This window comes from Cephus cinctus, unplaced genomic scaffold, assembly GCF_000341935.2.
Source record: "Cephus cinctus unplaced genomic scaffold, Ccin1 Ccin1_scaffold0191, whole genome shotgun sequence".
NCBI lineage: Eukaryota > Metazoa > Arthropoda > Insecta > Hymenoptera > Cephidae > Cephus > Cephus cinctus.
The window spans coordinates 400,545-414,201 of NW_014332912.1; the positions used below are offsets into that span (position 1 = coordinate 400,545).

General features: G+C 40.6%; 1 protein-coding gene across 6 annotated transcripts in view; it reads right to left on the bottom strand.

Moving 5' to 3' along the window:
* The window catches only part of LOC107264809, a 99,823-nt gene that overhangs the window by 37,540 nt on the left and 48,626 nt on the right, over positions 1–13,657 (bottom strand). For 4 of the 6 annotated variants that reach the window (XM_025081985.1, XM_025081982.1, XM_025081981.1 and 1 more), the window contains 3 exons: positions 12,173–12,424; positions 7,812–8,014; positions 1,520–1,626 (listed from right to left, as the gene is read on the bottom strand). In XM_025081985.1, coding sequence (XP_024937753.1) covers positions 1,520–1,626; positions 7,812–8,014; positions 12,173–12,424 — 562 coding nt within the window. The remainder of the gene's footprint in view (positions 1–1,519; positions 1,627–7,811; positions 8,015–12,172; positions 12,425–13,657) is intronic. The other 2 variants (XM_025081984.1, XM_025081986.1) reach the window with 1 other exon arrangement.

Below are 13,657 nucleotides of genomic sequence, written 5' to 3' on the forward strand. Positions count from 1 at the left end.
GGGGGGGGGGGGAGGGAGCAAAGAGAAACAACGGAAGAACGAAGTAGGAGATTTTCATACAAAAGTCCAAAAGAGCCTTGATATCTCTCTCTCTCTCTGGCATTCTCCGAAGAACAGCGCAATTTCCCCTATTCCGTTCTCCATAAATTCCCGTCCAACTAGTTTTCATCTGTCGTAAGCGGAGTTAATCCAGCCGGATTTAAAGTGGCGAACAAGAAGGTTACCTGGCAATTAAGCCAAATTGCACGATTATGCAAATAACATGCGTTATTCTTGCGAAAAATTCACCACGACCTTTCGTTTTATTGCAGAAGCATCCTCATACGTAGATCCAATAGGATCGGAGAATGAATTTGTAGGCAAGTCACCTGACGAAAAGAAAATTTTCAAAAAAAAAAGATTCCAAATCATATTTGCAGTACGCGAATTTATTTCGCGACAGGGCACATATATACAGAAGGCAAATGAAATCAGATTGAAGCCTCTTTGACGGAGTAACGCTGCGAGAGCTATAAAGGATAAATTACGTATTAAATTCAGAGTCGACTGTATCCGGGCACTTTCGGTCTGCTATACATATGTATGTAAGCCCGCATTAATGTTTCATAAATATATATATATATACACGTATATAATAAGAGTGCAGCAGATACGTATATCCATAGAGCGGTTGCTGCAGCAGCGACTTGCCAGCCACTTGGATCTCCCGCCACCGCATGAAACATCCCGCCGAGGAGTTACATAGAGGCCCGTTGAATATTTCAAAACGTAACTGCATCCCGCCATTCGGATTTCGAAACGTTCCCACGTTGCTGGGGTTAATGTAATAAAAGGTGACAGCTACCAGATACGTATAAAACGCATACGTCAGATTCAAGTGGAAAATATTATATCTGCCTCTGACGATACAAATATAAGATGACAATTTTATATGGCCAATAGAAGGATAGAGTAGAAATTTAATCGAGGGTATTTTCCTGTTTAATTTTTTTTTTTTTTTTTAATCACCCCCAACCAAGTAGCGCAAAATCGTATTAGCGTTATATTTTAATTATCGCCACCCCCCTCCCAACTTCATGCAATGGTTACCTGGTATAGCAAAAATTATTACCACGCCCGTTAATCACCCTATTAATGACGCGACGGGAAGGAAAATTTACATCGCCGACCCGGTGTAATCTCTGATGAAAAATTACGCGAGCGTAGGATAACCCGTGTTAGGGAGGCGGACAAGAATTTTTTTTTTTTTTTTTTTTCTTCGTTGGTAGACCTGCTTATCTCCACAATATGACTTTTGATGGATATACAGCCTCTTTGTGCAAATATACTGTCGCGTGGACTGAGCCGTAGGAGAGAGAGAGAGAGATGCACTTATGCGATTAGAATGCAATTCTAGACCGTTCGAAAAGAAAGTGGCTTTTTATGGAACAGACGTTTCGTGAAAAATCTTCGTATATATTATTGAAAAATGGTATGGATAGTTTAATGTATAAATAAAAAATGTCATAATTTTACTCACGGTCATCTCGGCGCAGGAATGATCGATGAAGGTCAATTCCGATTCCTCGCCGTCCAACTTTACGCTCACGGTTTTCTCGCCGGATTCGTCATCTGTAACACACATTGCTACCGACAATACAATTATGCTTAATAATATCGATCGGGAAGATTTTCTTAGTTTTCACAAAAAAAACACGTATGCATAGTAACACATCTGCATAATATAGGGATATTCCTATATGGCTATGCACGATGAGGAGTAATAGCAGATATATGTACATATATATATTATATATATGTACTTCATTTGATACATGTCAACCAGAGCAGACTGTTCAATCTGGTCCCATTGTATAGTAAATATAGTTTAGGAAAAGAATGGAAAAAAAAAAAAAAAAAAAATCCATGTTTGACGCGACCACCCTCTCTGGGTCTCGGCGACTCTCAAATACGCCAATGCGGTCTAGGATGGGCTAACACGAATCGACTCGGATCGTCACGCAGAGACAGTTTCGAAACTGGGTTAAGGCAATAACTATTTAGTGCGATGCCATTTTCCTTTTCCTTTTGGTATGGATATCGCCTCTCGGCGATAGCTTCTCTTCTCTCTCTTTCGTATTACCTACACCCCTTTTGCGCCATTACATTCGTACGAGAACTGCCTGCCTCACGTGGCTTTACCTCGCGTATCGTTCGTGTTGATATATATATATATTTTTTTGACTAAAATAAATTTTACATAAATTAGGAATTTTGATAAATTTTCATTGCTATCGGTATAACTTGATTGGTATTTTGCTTTTGTTATTACGTTCTATTCTTGTGCTAGTGTATGTTTGACACATCGGGGGGTAATGAAAATGTAATGAAATTACGGACTTTGCGGATATTCAATATTCTCTAGAGGGTGAATTGGGTTGGGACGAGTAATATATAGGGATATAAAAATTTCAACGGTCCCGTCAGCTTTTCACCCCTGCCAGTGTTAAGCAATGAACAGACGTTCGACGAATCTTATGCTTTTAACCCTGACAACCATTCAACCGCGACTGGCACTCTGGGACCACCCTTATTTCACGGCGAAGTCCTCTATGGTACACCACCGTCACTTGTTTAGGGCTGTGGTTAAATTTCATCCCTTCGTGTGACCCTCCACTGAGTCACGTTAATGGACGCTGTTTCTAAGCCTGCTTAATCCTGAACGTATTTGGGGGATGTTTAAAACAAAAAATTTTTTTCCTCAACCACTCGCAGTACGTGTCGCGGGTGATACTCGAGTGGACTAAAAGCATCGTGCAAACGTCATTTTGGATACGTTTAATACAGATTTTTGAAAAAAAGGGCGTGCAAACTATGGGAAGTTTTTTTGAAAAATTTTCTACGGTGGGAGGGACCCCACTCTTTAAAAGTATTGCGGGACTTGGAGAGATTAATATATTTGAAAAAAAGAAAAAAAATCGAACATAAATATTAATTGGTCGAAAGTATTTTAGAAAAATGTGAAAGAATAGGAAAAATATATATATATTGGAAAAAAAGTGATTTTCACCAACTCAATAAGTGTAGACACGAGTAGCTGGTGGTATAAATGTTCGGAGGTTATCTCACGTACGATTCGGTATTGTGTATTATTTTCATACGTGAGATTACGAGCGGATCAGCATGGAATTGTTTAAGCTTTTTCGCCGTTTGTCATTCGTTTCATTTTTAATGTTTTTTTTTCTTTTTTTTTCCATATTCTAAATATCATACGTTCCTCTTGCTCATTCCAGTGTCATGACAAACCTTCGTCATGGGAACAATGAGCACTGCCTACGAGCGACAAAGGGAGAACAGAGGTAACGAAAATATATTATAACGTACAGAGAGACCGAAGATTTTCGAAAAAGCTAGACTGACGAGAGTGGTTCCTGGTAATCCCGACTGTCAAAACGAGGAAACTCATACGCGTCAGCCGACGAATCATCAATCACGATAAAAAACGACAATACTCGGGTAGATCTTTAGTAAAGAATTTAACCGAACCGAAAATCCCATTAAAAATTCTATTTACGACGATTTGTAAAAAAAAACCTTATAAAATCTGTGATATCCACGATAACTCCCGGTCCTACAGTGAAATTAGTGGAAAAATTGAAAAGAAAAAATAAATTAGCGAAATAAATTTTCAGCCATACCTAACCTCAATGCTTACCTAATACGCCTTAACCGCGTCTACGTAAATCGCGTCGTTTCTACAAGGCGACCCGGCGCGATATGCCGACGTAACAGGAGAATGCCCTCGAAATCCTATACAGGGTTAGTCAGTAGAAACGCACCGACAGAAGTTGGCCGCAAGTGGCCGACACGGCAGTGTGGCCTCTTCAAAAAATGACATGTGACTGTGACCGATTCCCATAAGCGCAAACTGACAGTTCGCATGGCAATGAGGTTATTGAAATATTTCAATAGGTAGGTTACTGAAATAATTAATTAATATTGTAATGACAAAATGTAATATCAGTTAAGATTTATTTTCACAACAGATTGCAATTGAAACAATGTAAAGCTTAAAATATTCACAATTTTGATATTTCCAAGTAATAATTACAATTGCAATTCTGCAATACGATGCTGCAATTAATTTAAAAATCAATTAATTGAAATGTTTTTATAGCAAAAAAGTACAGCAAAAAAATCTGTTGTGAAAGTAAATCTTAACTGACATTACATTTTGTCATTACAATATTAATTAATTATTTCAGTAACCTACCTATTGAAATATTTCAATAACCTCATTGCCATGCGAACTGTCAGTTTGCGCTTATGGGAATCGGTCACAGTCACATGTCATTTTTTGAAGAGGCCACACTGCCGTGTCGGCCACTTGCGGCCAACTTCTGTCGGTGCGTTTCTACTGACTAACCCTGTATAGGATTTCGAGGGCATTCTCCTGTTGCATGTCATTTTTTGAAGAGGCCACACTGTCGTGTCGGCCACTTGCGACCAACTTCTGCTGGTGCGTTTCTACTGACTAACCCTGTATAGAAATTCGCTAATGTAATATACCTTTTTCCCAATCCATTTTTCCCTAGGGACTTTATTTCTTAGCGAACGTCAGGCAAGAATATACGTGAAATATTCAAAAGGCCGATGAAAAGTATTCGAAAGAGCGGTGGGATGTGATACAAAATTTTTTTAACCTAACCTTTTTCAAATGACATGCCGCTAAGGGAAGATTAGAGATTCGCTAAAAAGGGGAGCTGGGTGGGTGGGGGGGGTTGTTTTGTACGCGATAACAATGCTTAGATTATCTCGTTCTAGGTGAAAGTAATCCTCGTAACGAATGCGCCAGTGCTTTTTTGTTTCCACGCGTGTCAGCCCTTAGGGTGGAAAACTCCCGCTGCCACCCTGCCACCCCAGCCTGAGTAAACGATTATTCACCAGGTCTTTTATCTTTTACGAGATCGTTACGCGGACGCCTTCATATACAGTATCAGTATATAAGCCTTTACGTGCCGGTAACACCAACCTACCCTCACCCGACGTCTTCCCACCGGGCCATACCTAACCTGACTTCTTACCAACCTATAAGGTTACCGTTGAATTTCCTTTCGGCGGAATAATAACGAATTCACGTTTAACGGACCGTTGCACCCCATACTCGCGGGCGTTCCTTATTCCTACACGGGAAGAGGGGCGTCGGGGTGCTTTGGACGCTCGAGCGTCGTTCGACTACGTTCCTCATCCTTGGAAATTCAATTACCCGTCGTCACAGACTGGTGGCTCCTTTTTTTGATGACACTTTTTCGGAGACACTTATGCGTACCAAAATTCATTAAGCACAGTACACGGTATATACCTCAGGAATCGATACGATTGGTTTTCCTAGTTTCAAATCCCTGAAGACACTTTGCTACTCTGGCCACTTTATTAATTTCTGGTTAATCCACGGGACAAATTTCAAGACTGATTCCAATAGCGTCGAGACCTTTGTGCCATCTTACGGCTACTGACCAAATTTGTTGTTGTTGCGTTTTTAAGGAAATATCACACAGTGCCATCTATCGTGTGAAAATCGAATTAGGCAGGGAACCAATCGGATTTCGCCAAACTTCTCGTACGAGGGCGAACTTTGTGTCGTAGGCGGCCGATGAAGTTTCGACTTTTTCAACATGGTCGACGGTCCGAGCATATACAGGGATATTATTCGTGGACCTTGTGTACTGCGTATGAAGGTGGCTGATGGATCATTAAATTGTCGTGGAAAAAAATAGATTGCATTTTGATCGAACGATCGAGATGTATTTCCACGCATGATTACTTGATGGCAATTTTATTTTATCCAAGGAAAACGACTCTACGATAATAAAAAAGAAAGTAGGGTAAATATCAGGGATGTTTTTTAAATGGAAAAAACTGGATACATTATTGATTATCGATCATATCCTCATATACAGATACGCGGAATTAAAGGACGGAGATATCTTTATGCAATTTATCAAAGATAATAATGTAAGAATGAGAATGCTTCATTTTTTTTTAACAAAAGTATCTGCCATCAGACAGAATCGTTACCTAAGGTATCTAAAATCCATTTAGCTGTGCCACCCGGTATACGCGATAATGTAAAAGCAACGTTTGAACCGCGATAATAAAAATGTAAGGTACGCTAATCGAATTGCTGGGAACGCGAATACCTGGATACAGTCAGGCGAGATAGGAACGTAATCTCCACGAGAATGGAAGGTCGTGAATTGTCGAGTAGCAGGATCTTGTTTTTCTCTTTCGTATTTTCATTATTTAATTCTACTAGATTCTATGCGCTGATATCACGTAGTTTATTCCGTTTCGCGTTTACCCGCCTCTCAGACTGGAATACAATGAATTTAATTCCTCGTCCTGCAACCGTATTATCCGAGTTAACGGATTAACGAGTGATTTGTCCATATAAATTTTTTTCCAAAATTCCACCACGTGGAACGCATTCTTCCATGCACAATATTTCATCGCAATCAGTCGCTGATCTATTTTTCAATCTCGTACAGGTTATCCCAATTCTTCTTATAGTCCGTACACGTATACAACTAATGCTCCACTCGTACTCAAAATACAAATTTCAATTTTCTTAAATCACTACGCCACGTTGTTACCGACTACGATACTGCAGACTTGCATAGCTAAGCCATACGATGGGGCTGCTCGGTTACACTGCAGCAGATAACACGATACACCTGCCAGTTTATTAGTTAGCCAGAACTAGCCGGAGCTAGCAATATCGATCCTGCAGTAAATCAACAGTGATCTCCGCTCGCTGAATAATTGCTGACTGAAGCAGTAGGCTTGAGATTCGGAACATTTACCGATACCAATGTTATTAGAGGTTGAGTCTTGTATTATCCCCGATGGACCTCTGACACCTCAATCGAAACAGTTGCTGCATAGTGCCATAGGGACGATACAGATTTGCGTCCAAATACCAGGAGTCACGATGATAAGTAACGTTTTGAAAATCAACAAAAGATCTTGCAGAGATCCAATGATGATACCGCGTCGCTGATGTTCTGATGATCTAGAAGAATTTTCATGCCAGACACCAGCGCCATCTGAATTCCTTTTTCACGAGTCACGATAGCTCGGCAATTTTACACTCTTTCCAATAGACCGATCGAATTCGCCCCTCTCGTAGGCAGGTCTTTCCAGGGGGGTACGATGACTAGGGGATGATAGTCTCTCCGGTCGTAAGGACGAAATTTACGAGCAATTTACAAGAGGAAGATATACGACAGGGCGTTTTGGAAATTGTTGCAGGATACTAAGAGGATCTTGCTGGAACAAAGAAAGTAGGAGAGAATTAAAAAAAATGCCGCAGGAGTAACGAAGAAAAAAAAATGGTTACTTAACGAGATCAATAGGCAGCTGTGAAAGCAGTGGAGATCCGAGTGAAAAACGTAATAGATTCGTCTGCCACCTCAAAGTGCGTAATAAATCCGTTTATAAAATGGCTACGAAGCCCTGATGACCACGGTAACGAGGTGTTCACGGCATTTCTCGTAGCAAGAGGTTGCATCCTTTGTATCTGTTAGAAGAAATAAAAGAAATAAAAACAAGAAATAGCAAGGGAAAGAGAACGAAGCCTCGAACATCCGACAGAGGTCGTTCAAGGATGCTAATTGTAGGAGAAAAGCTTGTTCGATAACGGTCGAAGCGTTTCATTGAAATCTTTCAAATGACACAGGGGGTGCGTGGGACGAGAGGAAAGGGATAGTCATCAGGTCGATTAAGAAGAGTTACAATTAAGAAGTACTGCTAATTAAGAAAACTTTACTCACCGATCGAAGTGTCATAGGCGTGCAGATATTCCGAGGTCATGAATTGAGACACCAAGGAGCTTTTGCCAACCGCAGGAGCACCCAGCATCAGGACCCGATAACGAGTGGGTCCTTGGGAGGCGCTGCTCTCTCGTGAACTCGCCAAGGATCCGGCAGCTGATGTCCTCGCAGATCCAGGATACGAAGCCGTTAGATATTCCGTGCTGTAACGAAGAGAAGTACGGAAGTTAGTCAGCGGAAAAAAAAAGGACAACCAAAATTACTACGTCAATGATACTATGATCCCGAAGAAAAGAATTCGTGCCGATAAATCGCAGATATCTCCCAGGACAAAATTATTTACCCGACTGATAACAATGCCGGTAGGAAATGTTGATGGTCACAAAAATTCGTAGCTCGCATAAAGAAACAATTTGACTTTAATTGCCTTTTTTAATATTGCGCCCATCGCAGACTATTACTGTTATCTGACAATTTTCCCAATACCACACGAGAGAGACATGACGTACGGTTTTCGCTCAATGACAAAGGAGTCCTTTCGTAATATTAAAATATCCCTCGCGCCTTTTACCATATCTATAGATCCAGCCTGGCTGAACGTTCGGGAGGCTTAACAAACCGTCGTATTCCTTCCAGTCACGTAATTCCCGATAACTGAACGCGACCCCGAAGAACTCGGGTACATACTTGCTGTTACTAATTGTACTAATTGAAGTGGGTTGCGGCTAGATGCAAAGGGTGGGACGATTAGTATCCACGTTGCCAACTTGAGAATTGCCCTGGAACGTGGAGACGGTCCCTTCGCGGTACCCTGGCAATTACGTAGGAAATCTCAAAATTATTTTTTTCCCTTAATCCGATTAACCGAGGTATTCTCATGGATTCTAGGAGCAATATATGGCGTTCATTGCAATTTAGCCAATTCGCTCAAACCTGCGACCGGTGAAACGAGCACGTGGGACTGTCAAATTAAATTTCGCAATTTCGCTAGGTACCATTTTTTTTAAGGACAAGGCTCGCCTTTCTTTTTTCCTTTGCCACTATAAATAGCTCGGGATTTTGGACATTGTTCCAGGGGCTGAGTGGAAGTTTTTAATTTTCGAGGGTGCACGCAGCCACGTGTAACTCTGGAGGTACGATGAAAAATAGAGAATTCACTGACGCTGCTGAACTGGAAGATCAGTGACCCGTGTAATTCAATTAGGAATGTTTGTGTGTGTATATATATATATATACACTCTCTGAAAAGGATCTTACGTACATATATACACATACATTGTCTTTACTCTAGGCGGGCTAATAGGTATCTACCTATGGAATGCATTGGGCAGAATAAGAGGTGTCGTAGTTAAATAGACGATGACGTAACAATATATGGAAGAATTTGCGAAAAACAAAATTCTTGACACGAAACGTCTAATGAAAATGGTCTTACAGGAATATTCCTTAGGATTTTCTCATGCAAAATATAAATCTATAAATTTACAGAGAAAATTGTCCAGCTCTAATTTCCCTCATCATCGGCGTGCTGGGGTTTATTTATATTTCTTGAAAACATGTCCTAGGCATCCTGTTCAATCGTCCGCAGCAAAAAATCAGATCGAACGTGATTGCATGGGTCTTGTCAAAAAAGAAAAAGCCACTTATACCGAGTAAACCGGATATAGCTTATCAACCGTTCCAGGGTGACGAAAAAGTCAGGTGTGTTCAGTGGAACGAAATTCCTGCTATGGTAAAGTCAAATATCTTGACTTCCGGTAGGATTGCTTAGGACTCGAAAACATATGGCGTAAAAATAGGCCGTGTAGAGGCTGGCGCTGGACACGCTGGAATTTTGACAAGGGTTTGCAAATACAAAAGGGCGAAAAGGACTATTTGATCGAACTGCTCGGAAGAATGTGTAAAATGTGTTTGCTTTACGAGATTTCCTGAAAGGTGAGACACTCGACGTCACGTAGAAATATTTAATCGGGCTCAAAAAGCGAAACTCTAACCAAAGGTAACGACGAGAGGCACGAAACAAGAGGTACCACCCCGGTATGAGATAATAGTATACATATAGATATATGAAATCCATAGCACCGCACAGCAACCCTCTTTCGAAGGGATTCGGTTCATTGAAAAGGATCGTATTATACCTTTTTCTTTATCTTCATCCCCTTTGTGACTATAGTAAATTAATTCCATTCGCAGTTCACTTATCGTCCCTGTCATTTCTTTAAAATACTCCGTCCCCCCATTTTATTCTCTCGCGACAAAATCACATCAGAAATCACGTACTTAAGCCGGCAAGTTATTCAATTTCGCATTCTCACGGTATATTCGCACCATAACGCACGAGCTGTCGCTTGTGGTTTAAATTCCTCCGTTTTTTCAACAAAAAAAAAAAAAAAAATTAATTGCTCCGTGAAAAAAAAAAAATTATTTCGCCCATCACCGTTAAGCTTACGAATAACGTGAAATATGGGAATGAATAAATTTTTTCGCATCCCTCATCCCAATGGCGTCGTCGATCCCTGATGACTTCCGCCGGCACTCTAAGGTCCAACACGTGTGTCTACGTCACCTCAACGCCACACGTAAACTCACGCGTTCGATCTAGAGTAACGGATATTTTTCTTCCCTCATCGTTCCTTCCTTCTTCTTTCGTTTGTCATTCGTCGAGAAAACACATGTTCCCTCGCCAACCAATCCATTACGTGATTCGAAAGCTTTAACGCAAATAACACGAAACCGTAAGACTAGACGAGAATGAAGATAAAATAAAAAAAAGTACAGAGAGATAAATCTTCGTGTAACGTTAACGACGACACTCGGTATCGCCTAATTCATTATATCGGAGCTAAGCAATTAATTAGAAAAAATAAAATCGATACTTCGTCGCACAGTGTAAAAGTATGTCAATGAATTGCATGAAATTTATATATCAACGGGCGTTATTCAATTTGTCACGATTTACACGCACGCACCTATAAAATATACGTATGACACATACGATACATACAACGCCTTCCGCATACGATTCTAGCGCACTAAATTTTCATACAAATAATTGATTCGCCTACAATTTCTCATGTTACGACCTTTTACGTCGACGCGTCCAGCCCGATTGATTGGCACAAGGTGCCCAGGACTCATATTGAAATGCCAGTATACGAATAAATATACTAGATACCTATTTAATCAGTCTGCTTACTTCTAATGCGCCTCACACGGCACCTCAGAGACTTTCGATAGAATATTAAATTCCGCTCTTGATATACTAGTCAAGAATATTAATTCAGGACTGCACCCTTGTTACTCATATCAGAGAATTATTCTACGCGAATCTAATTACAAACTACTCTGACGTATATAGAGTACAGTTTGCGCTGCTGTACTTTCTTCAACTACAACAACAACGGAACAACCCAGAATTCTCAAAACTAATCAGAGCGATAGCAGTGATGAAAATTTACTTGAGACTAAACACGCGGTACGTCGGACTATCATTGATACAGAAGAGTTAAACAACAGAGTGCTCGAATCGGGTAAACGTACGGTTGTCCTACCGAGAAGTAACTTCCATGTGAGACGGACATGACAGCGCCTAATCAAAGGCAACTTGAAAGTGACTTTGACAGTAATTACCTAATCGAAATCGATCGACCGTATACGTATCGTGTCAACTATCTACTGTCAATCGAATTACACAGAAGTGGATGAGTATCGCTCTGGACTTGGGCAAGTGACCTCTTATGCCAACCACTTCAAAGGTGTCTACGAAGTGACCTTAGGAACTCTATACACTGTGTCGGCGCATCGCTATGGTCAACGCGTATCCGGTAGTGGATTTGCTAAGTTTATTCCTAGGATTATGCCGTTGATGGCCGACCTTGATTTAGCCAAGACTCATCCCTAGGTATTCGGTAGAGCTTAAGGAGACGCCATAGAATCGGACTGATTCGAATTAGTAACGAAACGTTGGGGTCCGAATGACATCCTCTTGTGGGTTTACTCATTGGTCGTTATATAGGGTCGATATAGGGATATAGGGCTATCCTTTTATGTCTTCTCTTTCTCCGCTGATCCTGCGTCTGTCGTAAGAAAGGTGAAGAGTGGGTTAAGAAATCTCTAGAGTTTGCACCATCCTCGTAGCAGGTCTTCTGGGAGCCTGTCAAGGGAACACGTGGGGGATTACTTAAACTGCGTAAATTTCAATTGTCATTTTTGGACAATTTTTCAAATTATTTATACAAGCCTTGAAATTTACCTATGTCAGTGGATAGAGGTGTGCTCTGTTGTCTTTTCCTTGGTATGGGATGGGGTTGTGGTAATCTTTTTTTTTTCGTTTTTTTTTCTTTCTTTTTTTTCGTTCGTACCTGGAGTTACTCGAGGCGACGCTGTTGTTCGAACGGGAACGACGACTTTTCAGGGAGTCGCCGCGGTTAACGACCAACTTCCCGGTGATGCTGAAATGCCTCAGCCGATAATATTCCTGCTCCTCGTTTGTGTTTGGCATACTCGCGACCCTTGACCTTTGCTGGGGAAGACCCAAAAAATTCGGACGGTCGGACGAACGACTTCCTGATGTTTTTACCGACTGGGAACGGCTGTGATGCGGACTTCCATATCTGTAACGACGTATGGTGGAATTGGATTAGCTATTTACAGGGAATGAAAAATGTTTTTTTTTTTCTTTTTTTACAAACGTAACTGTCGACAATCGAACCGAGAATGCATTGGCGATTATTATCGTGGGGATATTTTGAGTTTGGCGTACCGCTCAAGTTTTGTAAACGTCATTAACCACCTAATGCTACGGCCATTTGAAATTTTACAAACACACTGATTTACCGATCGAAGGAAATTTAATGGGAGGCTGATCGGGACCGCTCGCGATGATTAACGAGCACGAATTATCTAATGGCAGCTCGCGAGGATGGACAGTGTCAGCAGGTCCTAGGTCATTTAATGGATTATTTCGTTGATTCTGTAATTATTTACGGGAGCGACAGAAGGGGCCGGCTGCTGGAATAATGCGAAACGGATGTATGGATGAGTTTTTTTATAAATCATAGGAACAAGGTTTCACGTTCACCAGGATAAAAGAATTCGACAAGTTTTCGAATTTCTCTATCGACTGCAGCTACATTTTAGACGACGACGCCACAGCGGGGATCTCTCGTATTAAAAAAGATACGCACGGATCCGGAAAGTGACAATGGTTTCCCAGAGTCCCTTTAGCGCGAGATCCACGTTGGAGCTAATTTGTCCCATATCAGCACAGGGTTCGGCCAGCCTGTATAAAAGAAAAAAATTGCTGCAAAAAATTTACAGTTTCAATATTAATTATTGAAAGATTGTATATTAATGTACAATCGAGATCATTCGCTTAGACGTAGACATTTTTTTTTCCTTTCTCCTGGCATCTCCTTCGCTTTCAAAAACTTTCCCATTCACAGGCCCGTCCTCGCTTTATTCTTGTCAAGGGGCTAATAAAAAAAATCCTCCCTCGTTTCACATAAATTCTCCGTTCTCGAAACTCGCTTGATAATAAAATATCAAGGACCTTTGTTCGACGCTGGGAGAAAAATTTCATTAATTTTTTTTTTTAAATCTTCAAAAAGTCCCAAACTCGAAAATTGATTTTTCGAGTAGTATTCACCCCGCTCGAGTGCTTCGGGGAAAAAAGAAGGATATAAAGGATAAAGGAAAGACAATCTAAAAAAGAGCATTGTTTTTGGTTCAAAGGAAAAAAAAAACTGTTAGCCCACTTACATGAAAATTAAAAAATCTCAGTTTGCTGTGTTCGTTGGATAGGAGACATTTTTTTTTTTTTTTTTTTTTTTTTTAAAAAATTTTTT